Source organism: Euprymna scolopes, chromosome 12 (genome assembly GCF_053919585.1).
Source record: "Euprymna scolopes isolate OS-2025 chromosome 12, ASM5391958v1, whole genome shotgun sequence".
In the NCBI taxonomy this organism is placed as follows: domain Eukaryota; kingdom Metazoa; phylum Mollusca; class Cephalopoda; order Sepiida; family Sepiolidae; genus Euprymna; species Euprymna scolopes.
The window spans coordinates 7,850,839-7,878,587 of record NC_136493.1 but is presented as its reverse complement, the minus strand read 5'-3'; the positions used below and the strand labels follow the sequence as shown (position 1 = coordinate 7,878,587).

General features: G+C 30.0%; 1 protein-coding gene across 5 annotated transcripts in view; it reads left to right on the top strand.

The window, feature by feature from the left end:
- LOC145291164 (polypeptide N-acetylgalactosaminyltransferase 13-like) overlaps positions 1 to 9,002 on the top strand; it is a 175,705-nt gene extending 166,703 nt beyond the window's left edge. For all 5 annotated transcript variants that reach the window (XM_080136692.1, XM_080136693.1, XM_080136694.1 and 2 more), the window contains 2 exons: positions 7,589 to 7,667; positions 8,366 to 9,002. In XM_080136692.1, coding sequence (XP_079992818.1) covers positions 7,589 to 7,667; positions 8,366 to 8,424 — 138 coding nt within the window. In that variant the 3' untranslated portion in view covers positions 8,425 to 9,002. The remainder of the gene's footprint in view (positions 1 to 7,588; positions 7,668 to 8,365) is intronic.
- Positions 9,003 to 27,749: the final 18,747 nt, after the last annotated feature.

Here is a 27,749-nt window from a genome sequence, read left to right as displayed (position 1 = left end):
TTGGTAGAAAAGTAACTTATCTTGCCTTTGATAATATTTATTTGTTATATATTTGTTTTTTGACAACTTTTTCGAATCTATGTGTACAGTGATACAAACCCGGAAAAAGTTTAAATTGTACATATCCGATATGGAATGAAGTTCTCCGAAAACAAATTTCATCAAGAATTTTTTTTTTCTTTTCGGTAAATATCCAGATCCGCTACTATTAGAACCCCGACCACTCTAATTTGTTTTTTATGGGTAAATGAGGTCGCTGGAACGAATCTGATAGTCAAACTTGGGGCAAGTTTATCGTTTGCATGGTGAACCCACGAATAACTTTCCACCATTTTGCAGCTTCCGTTTACGCTACGCGCGCGCGCTGCAACATGAACGACGGCTTGCTTCACCTAGCAAACTGCCTTCTCACATGGCGTACCAATCAAAAAATTACGGACTGACATTTTTTTTTTTTTTTTTTAATGACTTACAGTTAAAGAAAAGTACAACAAATTGGGGGACCTTTTTTTTTTTTTTTTTTGTCTCATGTAGTTTTTAATGCGGTTTACAAAAACATAAGCACCAAACATCTGTTTTTCATTCTTTTTTTGCGGGAGGGGGATTCAATTATAGAACTTATGTGGCTTAATAGGTGCTTCTGCAGTTTAGTTAACCGTTTTTCCGTAAGTAACGCACCGACATTTACCAATTAGAACACCATTTAACATTTTTCCAAGATTTTACTGTTTACATTGGGGGGGAGTGGTCGGTGTTCTGTTGTAGCGGATCTGGATATTTACCTTCTTTTCTTTTTACAGCGAAAAACATTTTATGATAACGAGCAAAATGGTCGATTTTTAGGAAGAAAAGCTAGTATTAAAGATGGGAGGGAGTGTCGGCGCTTTAAACTAAGTTATCTCCCCGTGGTGTGTTCCAACAATTCAAAGATGTCTACCTTCACGTGCTGTCATAAAAACGTGTTAAAAAAAAAATAAAAATAAAAACTACTCGATCAAATTAAGTGAAATTTTTTTTCGGAGATCTTCAGTCCAAAACTGATACGTACAATATAACCTTTTTGTTTTTCTCGATATTTTCATTTTTTTTAATGTTTTGATTAAACCGTACAAGTACCAAATAATCTATTTTTAATGAATGAATTAAAAAAACAAAACAAAACCAAAACAAGATACGTTTTTAAATAGTTGTCACGGCGAACTTTAAATGGACTGCCTTAGTTTTTTTTAATAGTAAAGTGTATTAGCGTGGATTTTTTCTACACTTAGATGGACAAGCTTGAGTTTATTTAAGCATGCACTTGGATGGCCCCACTTGTTTTTGACGACATGCATCTGAACGGACCTGCTTGGTTGTTGAGGGCGTATTGACTAGCTTGGGTTTTTGATTGTTTATACTACATAAATTGGCTTTTTGCTTGTGTGTGCGTGTGTCATACATGTGTCAGCTTGGAATTTTCATTTTTTTTTTTTATACATAAATGATTTTTTTTGGTGTGTGTTTTATACGTGGGTCAGCTTGGATTTTTGATGGCATACACTAAGATGGATGAAAAGGAATAAATTATCAACTGTTTTATTAACTTTGATGAACACTTTCCAATCCCTAACCCTAACCCTATCCCCACCTCACTCTTTGAATTACTTCTGTAAATTGTTTTATTTACGTGTGCATATAATTTACAAAACCTGTTTATTATAAATTGATTCATTCAAACCAATTTCCTTGTATTTTGTGACTTTATTAAGAGTTTCAATTGTAGTATTTTCTTTTTTTCTGTCGCCTTTTTTATGTTTCATAACTTTTTCCTTGGCTTCTCATTATTTGATGCATCAGAACTATTTTCCCTTTCCTCTTCTACTCTTTTCTCTCTCTTCCTCTTCTCTCTCTTCTACTCTTTTCTCTCTTTCTCTTTCCTCTTTTCTCTCTTTCTTCTTTTCTCTCTTTCTTCTTTTCTCTCTTTCCTCTTTTCTCTCTTTCCTCTTTTCTCTCTTTCCTCTTTTCTCTCTTTCCTCTTTTCTCTCTTTCCTCTTTTCTCTCTTTCCTCTTTTCTCTCTTTCCTCTTTTCTCTCTTTCCTCTTTCTCTCTTTCTTCTTTTCTCTCTTCTTTTCTCTCTCTCTTCTTTTCTCTCTTTCTTCTTTTCTCTCTCTCTTCTTTTCTCTCTTTCTTCTTTTCTCTCTTTCTTCTTTTCTGTCTTTCCTCTTTTCCTCTTTTCTCTTTCTCTCCCTTCCTCTTTTCCCCTATTCTCTGTTCCTCTTCTCTCTTACTCTTTCTTTCCATTCCAAGGAATACAAAACAAACAAAAATTCCTATTGTATGATGCCAATCTGTATCTTTTCCTAGTTCTCATATTATTCCATATCATTTGACGTACCAAAAAAGTTTCTAAATTAATAAAGAAGCAGCCCATCTTTATTGGTGCATCCATCTTTCTATTCTTGTTGGATGGATTTGAATGAATCAATGTATAATAGCAACAAACTCTTTGTAATTGAAAAAAAAAAATCTGTGTTTTTAAATGGTTTGTGTTTTTTAATTAAATATTTCAAATAATCCAAGAATACTGAAAGTTAAAAAAAAAAAAAAAAAAACTTCAATGAAAAACTTATTACAATCACCATTGACGATGTATCTTTTTTTATTCTTTATAAGTATTATTATATAAAAATCCAAGTTTGTGTTTGCGAAAGACCTTAATGAAATATTTTTTAATCTAAAAATATAGTCAGATATACTGCAGGTGTTTATGGGCGGGGCGGGGGGGGGGGTAGGACTTTGAATCTCTGATATTAGACAACAGTCTAATATCTTCATTTCTCCTGAGCATTAGCTCGATCAAGTAACACAAAACCAGCAGTATAAACAATACACATACTCTCAATATTCGGTCCAAGTCTTTTTTACTCTTTCTGTTTCACAATGCTTTTCTCTTTGTTCTTTCTGCTGTTGACCTCTTCCTATCACTCATTGTTTATTTTTCCTGTTTTTCATTTTAATTTAAATCTTCTTAAAGACATTAATGTAGTTTACTTGAAGCATTGTCTAGCACATATATAAAGATAGTTCATAGAAGGCAATACACTGCAGAAGTGTAATAGAAATAAATTAAAGCAGATTAAGAATGATCTATGCAGATTCCCCCTTTTATTCATACAATATATGTTTGTTTGTTTTTTTAAACACTTTTATAACATTGTATTGTGTTCTTGTATTAATATGATCTGATGGAAGTTTTGTATTGTATGATATTTCGGGAAAATTTTCCCTCGTCAGATATGTGTTTGACTTTAGTTCAAACGTACATATGGAAACTGTTATAAATATGAGTGTTTTGTAGTAATTGGAATGGACTTAAATTAATTTTTTATTTTAAGATCTATTGTTATTCATCAAACCAATATGTCTTAATTTGCTTCAGTTTATGTCTATCCATTACACTTCTGCATTGTATTTCTTTCTATAAATGAGCTTTATATAAATTTATTTTATATTTACTGCCTATACTCATTGTTACATCTGGTTTAGCATTATTAGATTGTGCTAAAATTCAGGAGAGCTGAAGAAAAAAAATTATAGGTTTTTTTTTTGCCATGCTCAAGTGTAAATGTTTGATGTCCATAAATAAACCAAATACTTGTCAAACTTGTTACTGATTTTTTAGTGCAAAATATTACAGGTCGTCGTTGTCGACTTATGACAGAAATTGTTTATAGATATTTATTAGTATGACAACTGGTTGCAAAACGATTCGAACACAAGTTAGACCGTGTAAAATTACCACAAAGAATATATTGTGATCATCTTAAAATCATAATTTATTGATATTTTATTTTAGTTCATTGTTTTTGTGATCAGATTCATAATCATATTTTTATGACTCTTTTCTCTTCACTGCCTTTTAAAACCATTGTATTCTATCATATTCTTATTTAATGAATTACTGAAATTAAAACATCTTCCGGGTGTCATGAAGATAAATTGAAAATGCTAGATACAAACATGGAGGCTGTTCACTATAACGGCTGCTGAGTGAATGAATAAGCAGCATCATCACTAACGTGTGTATAGAGATGGGAGGGCGTTATGCTTAGCAGAAAATATATACAGAAGATATTCTGAGACTAATAGATAAGCCCCAAAAGATTTTTCTCTGCTCTATATAAGTTTGTTGGGTCTTAAAGCATATCGTCTCCAAGACATTAAAATTAAATTATGAGTGAGAACTGCTCAAAGCAAAATCCACACTAAACTGCCGAGGCACGTTCCAGGCTATTTAAAAGGTGTTCTATTGCAGACTGTCGGGTTTAAAGAATGATTTATGCTAATTATCCCACCTTTTACTACATATTTAAATGTGTTGCATGATATTTGACTTTTCACTTAAATATTGGAAACAATATGAATTCAGCCCCATCAGATTCTTCTTTGTGTAGTCAAAAGAAGAATATGATGAAGCTAAGTGTTATTGTTTGTTAGTGAGTTTCCAATTATTTATATATATATTTATTAGTATGACAAAAATGTACATAGTCGTGACACTGGACATGCTAATGCTTGGGACTAGTGATCTATTAAAACCAGAAGTCCTTGTCAGGCGACTTAATAAATGATTGCTTTCCACAGAAGAAACCAGTCCTCAAATTGCTGACTTTGCTTTTCACAGGCAAGCGACTTAAATGGTTGCTTTGCACAGAAGAAAGCAATCTTCAAATTTTTTTAGGACTGGTATCTTCTGTAGAAAGCAACCATTTATGAAGTTGCCTGACAAGGACTTCTGCTTCTAATCGACCATCTGTCTGAAACATGAGCATGTCCAGTGTCACAGCTATCTAAATTTGTTTATATTAATAAAAATGTATCTTGCTCTTCTTTTGTTGAGCACTCTTAACAACCTTGTTAAATTCATTAGTTATCACGCTTGAATACCTCTAACCTCCTGGTGTATGTATATTAATATATTTTTTTTAACCAAAACTTTTATATATTTAAAATTCAGTTCATGTACTAATAAAATCAGTCAAAATTAATTTTTATATATTTAAAATTCAGTAATGTTCATGTACTAATAAAATCAAAGTAAAAATTAATTCAATTAACAAAGTTTCATGATTATCAGTTTTCATAATCGAGCAGGTATGCAATATTTTTGCAAAAAATGAAGACAACAAGATATAAGATGAGAAAATCATATGGTATATTTCTTTATGTGTTACTATTGTTTCATAACTGTTTGGACAAATTTAAACATTATTTCATTTAAAAATAATCCAAAAATAGCTACTCTTCAGACACCAAAATACATTTGTCATATTTATATGAATATATTCATAATCTATATTTTAAAGGATCAAGCAGTTTTGATTCATCTCATTCCTCATTGTTTTATTTCATTTCTTTCTTTATTTTTTACAATTTCCTTCGACTTAATTAAGTATTCCACGTTTGTATTTCTTATTTTTAGATGATATTTCTACAATTTTCTATTTTTCTATTCATTTAATCTTTTAATGGTTTTTATATTTTTCTAATTATTTTTTCATCTCTGATGTATTTATTAAACCAGTTAAAGATTAAATGAATATAAAAATAGAAAATTGTAGAAATATCATCTAAAAAGAAGAAATAAAGTGGGATACTTATTCAATTCGAAGGAAATTGTAAAAAATAAAGAAAAAATAAAATAAAACAATAAGGAATGAGATGAGTCAAAACTGCTTGATCCCTTAAAATAGGGATTATGAATATGTTCATATAAATATATATATATATATATATATATATATATATATATATATATATATTTTGTGTACAGAAAGTTGTTAGTTGAGACAGGTCATTGGTACCGTCGGTTTCAAGCCCGATAATAAGGCCCGTTTAAGGTATCCTTATCGAGCTCTCTTCAGCCAATATTCTAATCATTATATATATATATATATATATATATATATATATATATATATGACAAGTGTATTTTGGTGTCTGAAGAATAGCTAGTTTTGGAATATTTTTAAATGATGTAATATTTAAATTTGTCCAAATGGTTATGAAACAATTGTAACAATTACATGATGATTAATGCGTGTCTGCAAATTTAAGGAGGTTTAACCCACATAGCCAGCAGCACACTTGCAATTGAATTCATAAATAACTTAGCTTTGTGTGATGTAGAGCAAATGTACCATATGATGTTCTTATTTTATATCTTGTCTTGATTTTTGTAAAAATGAATGGAAACATCTGATGAGTTGTTGAGAACAGGCAATTTTTATGAACACATAAAATCATAAAATTGCCATCCCATTAATGAAACGGCTGTAATGAAGAAATCCAAGATGAAATAAACAAAAGTTACAAAAAACAATATATGTAAATCTTTGAATTTCAACAAAGTTTTGTATTATATATATATATATATATATATATATAATCTGATGGCAACAACTCGTTCTCGAGTATTACCATTATTTAATATATCTCTGGCTCAAATGATGCAAACATGAGTGCGACTAGCAGCACGTGCCAGACGGTCACTTCTATGAACTTTCTATAGTCCTGCACATTCACTGATGACCGGGTCCAAGCTGTGGTGCCCCGAATACCTACCAGGTCATACCTGGGAAGTTCCAGAACCCTTATTGCCATTGACGCTCATATTTGCATCAGTCCTCATTGTGTGTCCGTTTGCCATTTTAGGCAACCTTTTTGTTATCGAGATACACACTGATTGCAAAATGTGTATTCCATTGCATATCAAGTAATGCCTGTGTTTGAAGCTTTTTATAGTGGGGAAAGACTTTGCACTGAGACAATTCCACTTTCTAAACAACTGCCACATTGAACCAAAAAGAAGAGCAAGTCAACATCATTGGAAGCAGCAGTCACCACAGATTTTATAGGGTTTTCCTTCTTCCTAGAGAGGTTGCCTTCACCACAGCTTATGGAAGCCCTCTCCACCCACCATGCCATTTGATCCATGACTGGGACTTAGGTTGCTGGGCACCAGAGAATACTCCACACGCCTGTGGGTCATGTATGCCACAGCTGACAGGGCTCCTCTGGAGGTTTCTATCAGGGTTACCTCACCTTTAGCTTTTGGTGTATATATATATACACACACACACACACAAACACTTGTGTATATGAATTCTCACCAATTTAACAAATATTTTCCCTTCATATAGTGTTTGTTAGATTTTGACAAACTCCTTGAGATTTTTTCATTCATAGTTTTCTCATACATTGATTTTACATATTTATACGCGTATATTATAATATACACATTATGGTTTTAAAGTCGATCTGTCATAAGTTGAATAAATTGTAAGCCAATGGCGACCTGTATTTTAATTATTACAAAATTTATGTTGATGAATGCTATAAAGGTGCTCCATTTTAAGTTAAGTTTTTATCTATATAATTTGTGAATAAGTCAAAGTGTTTTATACAATGTTTTCCAATTTTTATACAGCCATCTTTGTATATTTTTTCTAATTATCGAAGTTAATAAATTCAGAAAGATTTTAGGATTGAAATGTTGAAAACAATAAGAATTTTAAAAAAATCTTAATTTCTGATGTTTTCTTTGTAGACTTTGGCTCTGAAACATGTAAACAGTAACCAATGCTTGGATAGACCATCTCCAGATGAAACAGACACTCCTGGTATTGGTGAGTATCAGCTCAATAAAAACCAGAATCTTATATATCAAGAGGTTACAGTCTTGTTTTTAATCTTTATATATATATATATATATATATATATATATATATGCTTTAAAAATAATACCACATTGCAAATTGCATTGTTATAATGACTAAACTTATACATTCATGATCTGGAAGTTTCATCTCTCTGTTACAGATATTGATGGTGTAAGACTCTAAGAAAGCAACCCGTCATGGACGTGTATAAGAAGCAGATGCGTCATCGAATTTCTGGCAAAAGTGCATTAAGAATGACGGTGACTATGTAGAAAAATATATACTGGTACTTAAAAGGTCACTCATGGTACCTCTCACGTCTTCGTAGCTCTTCAACTTTTTTAATTAAAAAAAAAAACAAAGCTTTACTATTGAAACAATCCTCATACATCTTGTAATTTGGCTTCTGAACCAATAACATACAACACCGCAATTTTTTTTTTTTTTAACAAACTTTGGACAATCATAATCCAGTAGCTAATTGTGTACCAAAATAAATTTGGTACAATCATTTATTTTGCAGATACAATCTCATATAATTAATTATAATTAATTATAATAATAAAGCTTTTCTCAAATAATGAAGACAAATTTTTTTTTTTTTTTTAACCCAATATTCTTCTTTTAAATTTTAACTGATTTCATTCAATTTTGTTTCATTTTAGGTCCTTGCAACAATAGTCCCAGCCAACAGTGGATCCTTACAGACATGAAGTGGCAGTGAGGGGAGACAACTCTCACCAAGAGGAAGGGGTGGTATCATCGGCGGTGATGATGAGCAGCATTTATTGCACTCTCAAAATCTTCACTTGTTGTCAGCCCCATACACATCCTCCTCCACCCCACAAAACATTCCCTGTGATACTACTACTACTACTGATAAACTGCTACCACTTTCATCATTATTACAACAGCTACTACTACTACTACTACTACTACAAGCAATTTTTCTCTGTTAGTCTTTTTCTTCTTCCTCACTGAACTCTGCTGCGTGTTTGTCGTTACTGCAGAACCCCCACTTTCACTCCAATGGTTGCTGTTGTTTGCTTCTCATTCTATGGACGGAGAAATTGTTCTTCATCAAACGACCAAACGTGCGAGACAAATATATATTTCCGCTGGGATATTTTCCTTTTTCACTTCATCTTTTTTTATTCAACATTTACCGTCCCAATTCTGTTTTCTTTCTCTGGCTTTAAATGACCCTCCCCCAAAAAGGGGTTGATATGCTGTCAAACAGAACGACTGTTTACTTTTTGTTGCTTTCTTTTCTCTTATTACCATTAAAATTTTTGGTTCTTATCTAAAATTCAACCTAATTTAAAAAAAACAAAAAAAAACCCGAAACTATAGAGCAATCTTTTTGATAGATATACTTGTCACGGAATGAAAATCTCATATTCCAAAAAATCACTTAAATTCACCAAGTAGTTTTATTTTTATAAAGAAAATCATTTTTAAACGATTAATGCAAATATAGCATAAATCTAGTATTTATGAATTAGTTATCTCCCTTTGCTTCTTGACATTTTTTTTTTTTTTTCATAATGTTGAGCGAGATAGCTACTTCTCAAATACTCATAGAATTTGATTTTCTTAGTTTAAACTAAAATTACTTGATTAATTTATGTGGTTTTTTTTTTTGGGTTTTTTTTTTGGGAATGTGACGTCTATCTTCCATGATGGGTATGTACATTATAAAGATTTTTCTGCTTTTTTTTTTTTTTTAAAAATTATGTTGAATTCTAAATAAGAATTTTTTTTGCATTGCTCTAGATTAGAATATGTCCATCTTTTGAGATGCCAGTTTTTATTCACTGTGATGTACAGAGATTTAATTTTCAGTACTGGTGCATATTGTAAACCCGACATATCTCAGCTTTCGCTTGGCTTTGGCTTGAACATGATGCCAACAGCTGGATTATCCCGAGTGCCGCCGATAAAATCATAACGCTACATAAAAGAAAATAGCAAAATAAATATGAAATGTAGAAACCAAAAACAAAAAAAAACTACCTACCATAATTTGGTATTTTATTATTCACTTATTTTTTTATTTTTTTAATAACAGCTGTTGAGAAAAAGTTAGAAGAAGCAAAAATTAATTGGGGGTGGGGGGATCAAATAATTTCAAGGAAATGCTTTAAAAAAGGTTCAAAGAAAAAAAGTATTTTGCTATTTTTTTTTTGTTTGTTTTAAAGATTTTTTTTGTCAAGGAAAACTGGAAACAAAATTTTTTTTTTTTTTGTTTTTTTTTTTTCTCCAAGTATTTTTTTGTAAAAAATATTTTTTATTTTGTTTTCTTAAATTAGAAGAGAAGGTTTTCAAGATGCATTATGTTGGTACTGTCCATGATTTGCATGGAACAACTGGTGTATTTTTTGTTTTTTTCTCTTTCAATATTTATCCAAAAGTCATCTGCCAGGCACACGTGTGCTGCTGTGTCGTAATTCAGAGTGCCATGTTATGATTGGCTGATCGGCATGTTATGTCAGATAGTAGCTAAACTTGAGCTGTTGCTCAGCATAATCCAGCTGTTGATGTTATGTTCTGGTCAAAGCCGAGCGAATGCTGAGATATGCCTAGTTCACAATATGCACATGTACCCAATATTCAATTTGAGGAACTTTCAAGGTTAAAGAATTTAAGTTTTTAAAATTTTCAAATGAATTCTGGTTCTACTTTTACTGGATATTTAAAAGTTAGAGTTGCCGTTTAAATCAAGAAAAAAGTTTGGTGCTTGTCCAGAATTTTAGCCATATGAAAAAAAAAAATCTTCATTATGTACCTTCCCATGACGCGAAGAAAATATCATATTCTAAAAATCACGTAAATTGATCAAATATTTCTATTTTTATAAAAGAAAAACAAATTGTATGTGTAATCTACAAGTGGCAATCTCGTGATGCCATCTTGAAAACTGTCTGAAGCAACGAGAGAGATACCTCCAAAAAAATTCAAAGTTTTGCGAGATTTTAGAAAGTTATTTTTAACATTGGGTGGGGGACATTGGAAAAACTAAAATTTGTTTAACAAATAATTTTCTTTATAAAAATTAACCTATTTGATCGATTTTTATGTGATTTTTGGTGTATGATATTTTTTTCCATTATTGGTATGTACATTGTACATATTTTATTTTAATCTTTTTAACCCGGGGATTGGGGGCTAATTCTGGATATGTGGCAAATGTTTTACTGCATTTTTGTTTCTTTAATTCTTCGGAATGTTTTTAATTAAGCACAAGATTCTTAGAATATAAAAAAAGAAATTTTTTTTTTTTTTCTCGATTGAATCCTTTAAAAATTGATGGAAAACATTTTTGAAGTTTATGCACTATGATGCATGTGCTGCACTTGTTGCAGCCAGAAGCTCAGATTGAAGATTGCGTTCTAGCTGCAATGAATAAGAAAACATCATGGCAAATGAACTTCATGAATATTTTATCATTAGTTGACAGATGATTTAAGACAGGAAGCATTTTTTTTTTAAAGACTTGAGTTTTGATGTGAGTCTAACAAAGTAATTTTTCAAGCTGATTTGAATTTCAAGTGGGAAGATTAGATTGAATGTACAGACTGAACCCCTCTCTAAAAATATATAGTATTTTTTTTAATCTGTTTATTTGGTGTTTATGCAGTGTAGTAATCCAAAGAATTTTGTAAAAAAAAAAAAAAAAAAAAAACTTTAAAAAAAAAATGTTTTAGAGGGTTGTGAAGTAATCAACTCCAGGTGCAGGGGAGGGATCGTTTTACACTAAATTTACATAGCATAATGAACCCCCCCCTCCCACACCTATTACAAAATTGAACAAGTAATTTTTTTTAAAAAGGTTTTTATAATCTAAAAATTTGGTGCTTCATTAAGTTTTTTGAAGAATTAAAAAAAAAAAAATTCAAAACACACTTTTAGGGGCTGCGTCAAATACATTCACCGAAAAAAGAAAAAAAAAATTCTTCATCTAATTTTTTGTGCTGTTAATTAATTATAAAAAAATTTTAATTATAAAAAAAATTTTTTTCACCTTATCTGCTGTTCATAATTTAATGACGCTCCTCCATTCGGCCAACCCAACCACAATCGAAAACTTTATGAAGCCTTTACACACTATGAGTAGACTTGCCTGGAAATACCTGTTTCACGCAATCATAAAACAGGAAGAGATTTGTTGGTCAACATGTCTCTGCTGTCGTGTTCTCTCTTCTCCTTTTAAAGCAGCGAGTTTACTCTGTATAGGTACGAGGTTTTATTCAACCTTTTATGGACTTCTTTTTAAATTGGGGGAGGGGAAAAAATTTCTTTTTATCTATTTGTGTATGTAGAAAATTGTTAGGTTTTTAGTGGTTAAGTGGTAGCCTTTGTCTGGATGATTGACAGTGGCTCTCAATTTTTTTTTTTTTTTTTTTTTTTTTTTTAAATGGCACCAGATAGACAAACTCTTGACAGTGGTGAGCGGCATTTAACGGAATCATCTGCACGAAACCATTCTAAAGGAATTTGTTACCATCAAAACTAACCAAGTTTTGTATCTTTGTTTCTTTGTATTTTTTTTTTTTGTTATTATTGCAAAAAACCAGGTGGCAGTGGGTAAAATATATATATATATATATATATATATAACAGTGACATTTTATTACATACAGAGGGGGACAACAGCAATACAATAAACAATAAAAAGCAAAGGAAAAAATCCAAAATATAAAAGACACCTTTTTATTGTTGATTTGAAAAGTAAGAAAATTGACAAACTCTTTTGTTACTGACGCCATTATTGTTATTGCGATGACCAACGTTGTTGACTGACCAATGGGTGATCGGGGGAAAAAGGAAAAAAAAAAAAAAATTTGGTTTTGGTGTAGCGGAATCATTTTTCAACAAAGTTACTTCCCTTTGTTGCTTGGATGAAGATTGACAAAGAAATGGTTTGAATAAACTTTGAACAACAACAAAAAAAAAAATCACAAATCACAAGTCCTGTCCATTGTCACACTTTTTACATACATAACTGTGTAGACACGTTTTATATGTCCATTAGTACATCCATTGATATCAAACAGAATGATTAAAAATTACAATAAAAATAAATTTAATAAAAACAACAGTGCAAATCCACAATTCAACCTCGATATACTATAAAACAAAAATACAAAAAAATATTTATGATGTACATATCTGTGACAGAAGAAAAATGTCATATTCTAAAAATCATGAAAATTGATCAAGTGGTTTTATTTTTTTTTTTAAGGAAATCACTTTTAAGTGATTAATATAAAACCGTTAGCATTACAGAGCTGATCTTGTAAGTTTGAATTATTGTGAGGTTATCTGCCATTTGTATTTTCAAGATGACGATATGAGACAATCCCTTTTTGCTTACTCATAAAATTTGATTGTCTTAGTTAAAAATAAAACTACTTGATCAATTTTCATGAGTTTTGGAATATGATATCTTCATATAAAGACTTTTCTGTATTTTGTTTTTGTTAATTAGCTTGAATTCTAGACAAGAACCAAAACAACTTATCTCACTGACATGTTTCTCTGGAAGAAATTTATTAAAAGGATAAAAAGTGAAAGAAATTTAAATATGACATTTTTGTTAATGTCATGCATTGGTTTTTGAAATCGAAATGAATGTCCTTTCAAAAAAAATATTCCGACTCCCGACTTGTAAAGGGAGATTATCCAAATCTGTAATGTTTATTTTCTGTGTTATTTGTATTTGTAATTTCAAGAACGACATATCATTATCATAATTACTGTTACAACTTCTTTTCCAAATTTACACGCACGACATAAAAATGTTTACGTTTGATAAAAATGTTGATTTCATCCTTTTGATAAAACCAATCCTCATTGAAAGCATGTGAATGAGATAAATTGATTATAACAAATAAACTCTTTTCTATACTTTTCGTTTTTAATCAGGTACGCATCGATAGGTGAGTGTGTGTGCGTACATATGCAAAAATCAACATGCACACCATGTTGGGGTTTTAATTGCGGTTAATCTCTGTTTAGAATTTGGTTAAATCTACCAAAATGCTTAAAAGCATCAGTATGAAATTGTTAATGCTGTGTTTTTTTCTTCTTTTTTTTTATGTTTCTGGATTTTTTCGGATGACGATTGATTATTCGTATTCTTTAAATTCTTTGGACTATTGTCCTCATCTTGAGTTTTATTTTTACTACGTTTCACTCGATGCAAAATCCAACCTTCTTTGGGTGTATCTTGTTGAACTCTGGAATCTACATGGAATTTTGAATGGAACTGTTTATTCAGTCCACAGTGGTAGCATGTTCTTGTTCCATCATCAACCTCCAGAAGAGAATTATTTTCTTATTGAATTTCTTTTGAGAAGAGTAATTTGTATATTTATTTTTTTATTTGTGAACTGTTATCCTAATCTTCATAATTGTTGTTCCACAACATTTCGGCCAACTATTCCGCTGGCGTTCGTCAGGTGCTTAACCGCGATCGGATAGGAATGCTGAGTCTCTTAACTCTGTCCTCAGTAATTGCTACCTTCAATGGTTGTTGTTGTCTCACCACGTTTTTGTTCAACTGATCCTCTGGCTGGCTTTGGGTAGGATTGTAACCGCTATCTTCAGATAATGCTCATCGGGAACCATAGAGATTATACGCCTCTATCCACTGTGCTATGGGCCCCAAAGTTATTACCAAGGATACAGTTAAGACTATACATATCTATCCCATCGCAGTTAACCACTTGATGAAAGTAGGAGGAATAATTGGCCAGAATGTCGTGAAGCAACAACGATGAAGATGAGGATAACAGTCTGCAAAAAAATATACTCCAGAAGAGTGTCATTTACAACTTGTACGAAGCACTTTATCCACTGTGTCAGGCTGAAGGAATGGAAGTATGTTAGCTTGGTTCTATTCGAAATTCTGTGCACATTCTCAAGTATAGCAGAAAGATTCCTGAGTTTGACACGATATATCTGAAGAAGGTTTCATTGACTAAAACGTTGTGAAAATTGAACTCCGAATAAGAACAGTAGTTTGAATAATCCAATTAGTATGAATAGTGTTTTGGTTTTGTTTTGCGGAGGGGGGGGGGCAGATTGTATTTACGAAAATGGAAAAGTAGGAGATAATTTTTTTTCTGTTGCGTCAACAAATCCAGCGAAAAGATGTTCATCAAAATGGTGCGTGCATGCGTGTGTGCCGTCTGCCTGGTTTCAAAGAAATGCAAGAAATGTCTGCTTGCATTTCATGGTAATGAAAAGATTTAAAAAAAAAATGTTTGTAAATATATCTTATCGGTCAGTGCTTGTAAACCTCTCCCCCCCTTTCCAGCAAACAAAAATATTCATTAAAAAAAAAACTATATTCAAAATTGGCAAGGATTGATTGTAACTACAGATTATAAAAAAAAATGTCCGTTTTTGATTGACTAACATTTAATAAGTAGTCTTAGTGTCTCATGGTTGTATGCATGTTTAAAGTGACTATTATTCAAGACATCTACGCATTGTCCAAAGAGAGTTTGTATCAGGTCCGCACGTGTGCATTTCATTTTTTGTTTTTAACCCATGCTGACGTTTATTTTTCTTGTAGACACCATCATAGTTTGATTTGCTTTATAGCTTCATCTGCAACGTTTGTAATACAACGGGTGCATACCTATCCAAACACATACACATATAGTTTCTTTATAATTCTACACAATTATGTTGATTAGCCATCTGCACTGGCAGTTTCGTGAACAATTAAGAAGTCCAACTGGTGGAGTTGAATACCACATTACCTATACTTTGATCAATCCACAGGTTAACCAGTCGAGGCTACATTCTCGACAACCAGTCCGATGGCGGCTTTGTTTTTGTTAGGTTGACATGTGGTTCTGTTTATTGCTAAGAGGTTCAGCTTCCCAAGCTTTATCTTCTCTATTTGAGAACAGATTAGTTTATTGCTAATCACCTGAATCACTCATACTAGGGAATGCTGACAGTGCACTTCTCTTTGTGTCTAACCTTTTGGAGAACAACTAAATAAACAGTTTCAACAATGACAATATATTTTTTGAGTATTATATAAATAATGACTGTATAATTTTTTTAATATTATAAATAATGACTGTATATTTTTTTTAGTATTATAAGTAATGACTGTATATTTTTTTTAGTAATATAAATAATGACTGTATATTTTTTTTAGTATTATAAGTAATGACTGTATATTTTTTTAGTAATATAAATAATGACTGTATATTTTTTTTAGTATTATAAATAATGACTGTATAATTTTTTGGTATCATTAATAATGGCGATATAATTTTTTAGTATGATAAATAATGACTAATTTTTTAATATAATTAATATTGACTAATTTTTTAATTAATAATGACTGTAATTTTTTAGTATGATAAATAACAACTAATTTTTTAATGTAATTAATAACGACTAATTTTTTAATGTAATTAATAATGACTAATTTTTTAATGTAATTAATAATGACCAATTTTTTAATGTAATTAATAATGACTAATTTTTGAATGTAATTAATAACTCATTTTTTAATGTAATTAATAATGACCAATTTTTTAATGTAATTAATAATGACCAATTTTTTAATGTAATTAATAATGACTCATTTTTTAATGTAATTAATAATGACTCATTTTTTAATGTAATTAATAATGACTAATTTTTTAATGTAATTAATGACTAATTTTTTAATGTAATTAATGATAACTGTAATTTTTTAGTATGATAAATAATGACTGTATAAATTTTTATTATTATAAATAAAATATATACTATGCGCTTTTTCATGGAACTGAACACTCATTACTTCTTCGCGTACATACGCACACACATATATGCATACACATACACACACCCACACATGCATACACGTGTCTACACATTTTTTTCACATGCGTTGCACATTTCCATCTACTTGTTGAACACATGCATCTCATGAACATTTGATAAGAGTGCATGCATCATTATTAACTGGAAGCGTGCAAATATCACATGCACGTCCCACGCAGATCATATGAACAGTGACTTTGTGACGATGGTGTGGCCATCTGTAACTTTGCCCTCTTTCTTAAAACAGATGGCTTGACATCATACAATCCTCATCATCTGAGGAACGTGAAATTACAGTGAACATTTTAAAAAAGAAAAACATTTTTTTAATTTGGTTAACTTTACTGAAAACATTTGTTAATGTTATTCAAAATTTATTTATGTTTTTTTTTCTTTTTCTTGCAAAAGGAAATAAAATGGCAAAGAAAACTTTTCAATTTGTTACAAATGGAATTTTGAATTTATGAACTTTTTTATGAATGGAATTTTAAATTTATTAATTTTTGTTATGAATGGAATTTTGAATTTATGAATTTTTTTATGAATGGAATTTTGAATTTATTAATTTGTTACAAATGGAATTTTGAATTTATGAATTTTTTTATGAATGGAATTTTAAATTTATTAATTTGTTATGGATGGAATTTTGAATTTATGAATTTGTTATGAATGGAATTTTAAATTTATGAATTTGTTATGAATGGAATTTTAAATTTATTAATTTGTTATGGATGGAATTTTGAATTTATGAATTTGTTATGAATGGAATTTTAAATTTATTAATTTGTTATGAATGGAATTTTAAATTTATTAATTTGTTATGAATGGAATTTTAAATTTATTAATTTGTTATGGATGGAATTTTGAATTTATGAATTTGTTATGAATGGAATTTTGAATTTATTAATTTTTTTATGAATGGAATTTTAAATTTATGAATTTGTTATGGATGGAATTTTGAATTTATGAATTTGTTATGAATGGAATTTTGAATTTATGAATTTTTTATGAATGGAATTTTAAATTTATTAATTTGTTATGGATGGAATTTTGAATTCATGAATTTGTTATGAATGGAATTTTGAATTTATGAATTTGTTATGAATGGAATTTTAAATTTATGAATTTGTTATGAATGGAATTTTGAATTCATGAATTTTTTTATGAATGGAATTTTAAATTTATGAATTTTTTTATGGATGGAATTTTGAATTTATTAATTTGTTATGAATGGAATTTTGAATTTATGAATTTGTTATGAATGGAATTTTGAATTTATGAATTTGTTATGAATAGAATTTTGAATTTATGAATTTGTTATGAATGGAATTTTGAATTTATGAATTTTTTTATGAATGGAATTTTGAATTTATTAATTGTTATGGATGGAATTTTGAATTTATGAATTTGTTATGAATGGAAATCTAATTTATGAATTTGTTATGAATGGAATTTTGAATTTATGAATTTGTTATAAATGGAATTTTGAATTATAAAATTGCTGACAAAACTGGGTTTCTTTTAATCATTTAAACTCCCCAAAAATGGCAGATTGTGTAAAATCATTTATTTTTTGTATTCTACTTGAATATTAAAAAGAAAAGAGGAAATCACACACTATTAAGATAGCAAATGTTGATGATTGCAAATTTTTTTAAAACTACTACATTTAAAGTAAAAACTGTCTCCCTTCATTTAATTTATGTTAATATCTTTTTTTTTTTAGTTATATAAAGCAAATATGGATCCCTGTGAATAAAAAAAAATGCATTTCAAATCATTTTTAATATTTAATTTTGATCGGTATTTTATTTTTAATAAAAGAAATATAGAAAAGTTTTTTCCCTAACACTCAGTTCTGCTGTCACCCATAACACTGGGAACAAAATTTCATAACAGAAATATTTTTGAGATTTACCTTCAACTCTAAAAAGAAAAAGGGGGAAATAAGAAACAATAAATTAAATTAAAAAAACTGAAAAAAACAAAAAACAAACAGCAATGGCTGACTATTCTGATTCGTATAGTTAATAGAACCATAGATAGAATTCAAAACCAGCTTTGGAATCTAGTAAATGCTGCTCTTTTCACTTCTCTTCAACCTCTTTCCAACAGAAGAAACGTTGCGAGCCTGTCTCTGTGCTATTATTTTCATGGCAAGTGCTTGTCTTAGCTCCAATCTATGGCCCTCCCTTGCCAAACTTTCACAAAATCACTCGACTAGTTACAGCAACTATTTTACCCACTCTCTACCTGTACCTAAATCTAAATGCAGATTCTATGAACAAAGCTTCTTTCTTCGAATGCTCGCCTGGGAACACTGTTTCATTGATCTGTTTCCCGGACGATTACAGTATGGTAGTCTTCAAGTCCGATGCAAACAAGTTCTTGTTTAAATAAATCAAATCCTACCCAATCTACACCATTAGTGATTACTACACTACTACCTTACATTCATTAACCCTTATCCTCGAGTGGCCTTTGGGCTTTGATAAGTGGTGACTCCCTTGTAAAAAAAACAAAAAAAAGAAACACACACACCACCATTTCATAATTGGCAGGGATAGCTCAGTCACTTAGCCTTGGCAGAGTTCAAAATAGACTTCGTAGCTTAGTAGGGGATGCCCTTTTCTCTTCCCTGCAGCCTCTTTATCACAGAAGAGACGTTGCGAGCCTGTCTCTGCTTTATCGTTATTTTTATGGCAAGTGCTCGTCTGAACTTTAATCTATGGTCCCCCTCGTCAAACTTTCACAAAAAACACTCGTTTAGCCGAAACCAATATCAATAATTTCCCACACGCTTTACCTATGCCTAAACCTAAACGTAGATTCCATGAACAAAGCTTTTTTCTTAGAACTGCACACCTGTGGAACTCTCTTCCGTTTGTCTGCTTTCCAGCTGACTAAAATTTGGTTGTCTTCAAGTCCAACGTAAACAAGTTTTTGATGAACCATCCCACAAAAGTAATCCAATTTACAAAATTTCCACTACTTATGTATATCTATTAACCCTTATCCTCGAGTGGCCTCCAGGCCTTGATAAGTGGTGATTCCTTTGTAAAAAAAAAAAAAAAGAAAAAAAAAAGCACACTGACAAGTTGTGAGATTGAAGTTCATGCGAAGTGTAAGTATATTTTTTTAAAACTCTGATTTTGCTCCAAAATGAACTTCGACATCTATATTATATTTCTCTTAGTCTTAGTCTGTCCATTCCATTTTTTCTCGGAAACTACTGAGCCGATCTAGCTGAAACTTTGCATGGACTTTAGTTATGATAAGCTGCTGTGAATTACGTATTATGATATCCGACTGATGCACAATTAGGGATTAGTCACAACAATACCACATCTACTTGAGAAGTTTACTCAGAAACTACTGAGCCGATTTGGCTGAAATTTTGCATGGACCATTGTTATGATTAGGTGCAGCAAACTAAGTGTTATGATATCCGTTTAATTCACAGTACAGGATTAATAGGGATTAGTCACCACAATGCCGCATTTACTCTAGAAGTTTTCTCAGAAACTATTGAACTGATCTAGTTAAAATTTTGTATGGAGCTTTGTTACAAGGTTCAACAAAGTATGATGCAAAGTTAAAGATTAATAGGGATTATTATTTAATGCAAAAAATTGGAAAGTTAATCACATTCGACTTTGAATGTGGCATTGTATTAAAAAGGCAAGCAAGCAGTTATATATTGTCCTTACAAAAAAAAATATTAAAAACGTATAACTCAGTTTAAGAACGTGTACATTTATGGTCTGCTGTATGTTGTGACTGGTACACAAACAACGAGCATTTGTAAATATTACTTTTCGAAATTGATTAAAAGGGAGACAACTCTTACCGAAATTTGAGATTGATTAAAAGCAGGGTTGTAAATAGAAGTATGGCGTGGTTTGCTTGAAGCATTGTTTAACAGATAAAAGGTGTTTTTGAAGGCTTACAATGCAGGAATGTACAGTCATTATGAGCAGATAAATGAATAAATAAATGAATGATAAATAATTCAATTTTTTTTATATTAATTTTTATTTATATTTATCTGAATTTTTTTAACTGTGGATTATTTATCATTTATTTATTTATTTATCATTTATTTATTTATTTATCTGCTCATAACGACTATGCATTCCTGCATTGCCTTCAAAAATACCTTTTAGGGTTGGAAATATTTGAGTGAAATTCCTGTATAATTATACGATCATCTAAAAAATAAACGTTAAAAAAAATAAAAAAACTGACCCAATATTAAAGGCAACAAAGTAAATATTGAGTTTAATTTGAAACGTTTAAATTAGACTTTTGAAAACAATATTTAAGAAATTAGAAAATCTATGAATTTTATTTCAATTAATGTTTATATATATATATATATATATATATATATATATATATATATATATATATATCAATAAGAGACTAGAATTATAGGCAACCTAGCAGCTGTTTGGCATTGCCCGGTTGTAAAATACACTTAAATATATTTTAATTTATGCAAATTATGTATTTATTATTATAGAGCCAATTCTCTATTGAATATTATATTGTACCCGATATTTAGTAGTAATCTCAAAAAGAAAAAAAATATGACTTGAGTGCTATCAACTACAATCAAAACCAAAGCATTTAGCTCTCTAGTGGTATTCACTACCATATGACCTAAGGACACATGCATATAAAAATTTAAAAAATGACATGGTTAAATGTATGAATGTATATTTGTGTATGTGTAGAGTGCTTACGTAAGTCAGTTTATGCCAAGTCCCAATTTTTCAATTTTTACCCATTAACAGTTTTAAATGGCTAAAAACTAAATCGAATTTGTTCCACAACTCCGAATTCCCTATATATCAAATTTTAAGTCTGTAAAACAAATATTGGCAGAGTAGTTTGGTAGAGACTATTCTGTACACACACAAGGTTATTTTTATATATATACTAGCATAAGTGCCCGGCGTTGCCCGGGTGTTTGGATGTGTATGCTGAGCAAAAAAAAACCGGTTAATTTTTAAAACTTTGACCCCTATTATGACCCATTAACATTTATTGTTTTGAGCTCAAATCAAGTTATTAAGTTAGATCCATGTCCAAAGAACGTATCTCTAAAATTTCAAGTGTTTAGACCCAAAATTGTCTGAGGAGTTTGTTAGAGTTCTCAAAGGTCAAATCATTGAACTTTGACCCCTTAACAGCCAAATTTCTGTCCGAAAACCGATCACATAGATTCTCCCAAATCTCAGTACACTGTATATCAAATTTCGAGTCTGTAGACTAAAAATTGACAGTTATTGCGTCGGGAAATGTACGCAGACATACAGAGGGATACACAGACACGTTCACTTATATATATATATATATATATATATATATATATATATACTAGCAGGTGAATGCTTTTAGATGCAGGTCAACATGCACAAGACCAAGACCCTGATCCAACATCCACCAGGACTGATACTCCTAAACTTTACCACCACAATAAACGACCAACCACTAAAAAAGTGGACCAGTTCCCCTTCTTAGGGAACATCCTCACATCTGCTCCCACATGCAAGAAGGACGTGGAGAACAGGATCAGGGCAGCCCACTCCGCCTTTGGGTGACTCAACAGCCGTATTTTCAACAACCACACACTAAGCATGACCATTAAACTAATGGGGTTTTGGCCAGTAGTCTTTGCCACACTTCTGTCCACATGTGAAACATGGATGCCGTATAGAAGCGATATAAAAAAAATTGGAACGCTTTCAGCAAACCAAACTGGGGCAGATTTAAAAAATTCCTTGGGAAAGGTGCACCACTAATGTTGAGGCACTGGAATGCGCCTCAGTGACTAGCATAGAGATAAGTGTGGGGGACATGTCCATGAAATGGATAATTTAAGGCTCCCCAAGAAAATGCTGTATGGGGACCCAATTTAAGCGCATCCTGGCTCTAACAAATATTGACCCGACCCCGGGGGAAGAATTTGCCAGGGACAGAAATGTGGAGAGGTGCATCACACAGTGGTACTGTGCACTCTGAGGAGAGAAGGAAAGAAAATGAAGAGGCTAGTAGGAGAAAAAGAAACGTGACAAGAACGACCCCCCCCCCCACTACCCTGCGAACACTGTCCACGACCTTTCCACCATAGACTCGGACTTAACAGCTATGTTACACACGGGCATCCATCTCAAAGATAGGAGACTGGTGACAAGCGACAGGACCCAATACTTGGATACTAGTGCGAGCTGCCGCCACAAAAGATGACTTGGGTGCCATCAGCTAGAATCGAAACGAAAACACAAATTCTCCGTCCTCATTCCTTAAACTCTCAGCCACACCCATATGGATATATAACATATATATATATATCATCCCTTTTTTTTTTTTTTTAAAGATAGAATAGCCCGATCACCAAAGATAAGATTCAAGCAGGCATATTTTTATATATATTTGTAAATTCACCTGTTATCCACCCCTTTTTTTTTTTTTTTAGAAGATGGAGTAGCCCAATCATCAAGACAAGATTAAAGTAGGCAAAAAGATGGAATTGCCTGATTGTCGAAGACAAGATGCAAGCAAGGTCCACAGAGTTTATACTTTTATAGATATACTAGCAGTTCAGCCCGGCTTTACTCGGGCCCTATGTACTGTTCATAACTTTATATTCATATGTATATATATATATATATATATATATATATATATATATATATATATATATTAAAAAGTTTGACTCATGTCCAGGTAACCTACATCTAAAATTTCAAGTGATTAGACCCAAACTTGGTGGAGGAGTTTGGTAGAGTCTGCAAAAGTCAACTTTTTCAACTTTGACCTCTTGGCAGCCAAATTTTCACCTAACAACTGATTAAAAAATTTGCTGCATGTCTGAATACCCTTTATGTAAAATTTCAAATGTTTAGACTCCAAATTGGCTGAATAGTTTGCTAGGTAAAATCTCTTTAACTTTGACCCAATTTTGACCCCTTAACATTTATTGTTTTGGACTTAAATTAAAAAGTTTGATCCTTGTCCAAGTAACCTACATGTAAAATTTCAATTGTTTAGACCCAAAATTGGCGAAGGAGTTTGGTAGAGTTTTCAAAGGTCAAATGGTTGAACTTTGACCCCTTCACAGCCAAATTTCTGGCCAAAACCGATTAAAGATTTTTCCAAATCTCAATACCCTTTATGTCAAATCTTGAGTCTGTAGAGTGAAATTGGTAGGGAAATGTACACGTGCACACACACATGCACACAGATAATTTCACTTTTAGATATATAGATACACGGACGTTATTTATTTGTTTTTTTTTTTTTTTTTTGAGCCACTCTGATGAGTCATAGACAATGAAACACGTGTCAGTGGATAATTTTTTAAAATCAATATATATATATATATATACACACACACACAGATGCTGGTAAATTAATGAAGACAATTTAATAAAATAATAAAATTATGTTAATACATGATAACATTAAACATTATGTGTTAATACATCATGATAACATTAAAAATTATGTGTTAATACATGATAACATTAAAAATTATATGTTAATACATGATAACATTAAAAATTATATGTTAATACATGATGACATTAAAAATTATATGTTAATACATGATGACATTAAAAATTATATGTTAATACATGATGACATTAAAAATTATATGTTAATACATGATAACATTAAACATTATGTGTTAATACATCATGATAACATTAAAAATTATGTGTTAATACATGATAACATTAAAAATTATATGTTAATACATGATAACATTAAAAATTATATGTTAATACATGATAACATTAAAAATTATATGTTAATACATGATGACATTAAAAATTATATGTTAATACATGATGACATTAAAAATTATATGTTAATACATGATGACATTAAAAATTATATGTTAATACATGATGACATTAAAAATTATATGTTAATACATGATAATATTAAAAATTTTGTGTGATTTTTTATTTAATTTTTATTATTCGGAAATTTAATTAAAATTTTATTATTACTAAGATTTTTAATTTAATTTTTATTTATATTGAGATTTTTTATGTAATTTTTATCAATTTGAAAAGTTTCAATTTAATTTTTATTAATATTGAGATTTTTAATTCTTTATTAATATTGAGATTGTTAACCTAATTTTTATTATTCGGATATTCAATCAAAATTTAATTAATGTCGAGATTTTAAATTTAATTATTATTTTTGAAATTTTCTCATTAATTATTCATAATTTTGAGATTTTTAATTTAATTATTTTAATTTTGAGATTTTTAATTTAAGTTTTGATTATATTAAGATTTTTTATCTAATTTTTTATTTTGATATTAAAATTTTATTAATATTGAGATTTTTTATTTGTCCCCTGACAAAAGGAGTGTGGACTTGTAAATTCACCCTCGTCCGTTTGTCCTTTTCTCAATAACTACGCCTTGGAATTTAAAATTTTTTGCATAAACATTAAATTTTCCGGGAAAACTCTGATTGCTCCCCTAGGGGGCCTTTAGGGTTAAAATGGTTAAAATCGACACTTTTGTGCTTATCAAAAAAAGAATTGATGCCTTGGATTTTTATAAAACTTTCTGAAAAGTTGTAACTGATTTCTATATAATTTTGTTTCATGATAACTTTTGGGTGTGCCCCAGGGGCTCTTTTATGGCTAATAAAAACACTCCATTTTTGGGACTGTTTTACCATATTTGTCCAAAATTTTCTGTGTATGTCTGTTTAGCAGTTTAGCTAAATTTAAATATGTTGAGGCATTTGAGGACTTTTGGGGCTAAATGTGGTGCGGGGAAGGCAAATAATGGACTTGGTAATTTTTTTTTATCCCTCGTTCACTGTGTACGCACTGGGGACCACGCATTCTTCACTTGTTTAATGTTTATTAATTTAAATTTTTAATTTAATTTTTTATTTTGAGATTGTTAATTTAATTTTATGTTGACACTTTCGATTTTATTTTCATTCATGTTGAGACTTTTAATTTAATTTTTATTAATATTGAGATATTGAAAATAGACTAAATATTTTCAGTCAAACTAAAACGGCTGCTCATGACTTTTTTAATTGTGTATTTTGTGTAATTTTTACACTAATATTTTTGCAAATCGTGCAGTTTAAATATCGTCATTTTATCAAACAACAGTTTCAAGCTGAATACTCAACATGCATAGGTCTGATGCACACACATGAAAGAACTAAGGATTTCTCTCTAAGTCTGGATGTCAGCATTTTAATATCCCTAAGATAACTCTGATTTCTACAGTAAAATATTTTGTTACAATTGCATTAAAAAATTAGTATGATTTATTGTTTTCTATTGGTGGGTGATATTAGGATACAAGTGATAACACATTTGATGAAAGAAAAAAAAATATTTATCTGAACCAAGATAACATAAGAAAAAATATATATTTATGTGAACCAAGATAACATAAGAAAAAAAATTATCTGAACCAAGATAACATGAGAAAAAATATATATTTATCTGAACCAAGATAACATAAAAAATATATATATTTATCTGAACCAAGATAACATAAAAGATATATATACATTTATCTGAATCAAGATAACGTAAAAAAATATTTATCTGAACCAAGATAACATAAAAAAATATTTATCTGAACCAAGATAACATAAAAAAATATTTATCTGAACCAAGATAACATAAAAAAATATTTATCTGAACCAAGATAACATTAAAAAATATTTATCTGAACCAAGATAACATTAAAAAATATTTATCTGAACCAAGATAACATAAAAAAATATTTATCTGAACCAAGATAACATAAAAAAATATTTATCTGAACCAAGATAACATAAAAAAATATTTATCTGAACCAAGATAACATAAAATCATATTTATCTGAACCAAGATAACATAAAAACATATTTATCTGAACCAAGATAACATAAAAACATATTTATCTGAACCAAGATAACATAAAAAAATATTTATCTGAACCAAGATAACATAAAAAATTTTTTATGTTATCTGAACCAAGATAACATTAAAACAAATATTTATCTGAACCAAGATAACATTAACACAAATATTTATCTGAACCAAGATAACATTAACACAAATATTTATCTGAACCAAGATAACATTAAAACAAATATTTATCTGAACCAAGATAACATTAAAACAAATATTTATCTGAACCAAGATAACATTTTAAAAAAATTATTTATCTGAACCAAGATAACATTTTTAAAAAATTATTTATCTGAACCAAGATAACAAAAAAATAATTAGTTATGAATTTTTTAGATGAGGGTTGATTGTTTGTATTACTTGTTATGATTGGACTATTGTTCTCATCTTGAGTCTTATTTGTGCAACGTTTCGGTCAGGGTAGCCTTTGACCCTCATCAGGCATGTTAGTCGCAACCTTGGAAAAGAAAGGAGAAAAGTTACTGCATCCTTTGTATATGGTGCTTGCTATGAGGTAAAAATAATTGACAGTGATGCAAGATGGGGAGTTAGACAACTAAGTAGCGGCACATATGCTAAAAAAAAACAAAAATTTCTAAAAAGACAGAACATAGATATCAGCAGTATATCGGAATCTCTAATAATAAAGAAAAACAAAAATTGCACGACCCCCTCCTAAAAATTTTAACGGTAAAAGGGAGATAATTCATTGTAAAACTTTATTACTTATCTTCCTTTGCCAACCAAAATTTTTTCATATGTACGAAACCGCAACAGAAAAAGTAAAAAAAAAATCCAATAATGCAAAATTATCTATTAAGCTAATAACTCTCCTTTCTTGTCTAGGATGACCAGCAACATGTCTGACGCTAGTCGAAGGCTACATCAGTCAAACCATTATACAAAAATAACACTCAAGATGAGAACAATAGTTAAAAATTTTGTATTCATACATGATAACATCAAACATTTTGTATTCATACATGATAACATTAAAAATTATTTAATACATGATAACATTAAAAATTATCTGTTAATACATAACATTAAAAATTATCTGTTAATACATAACATTAAAAATTATCTGTTAATACATAACATTAAAAATTATCTATTAATACATGATAACATTAAAAATTATCTGTTAATACATGATAACATTAAAAATTATCTGTTAATACATGATAACATTAAAAATTATCTGTTAACACATGATAACATTAAAAATTATGTATTAA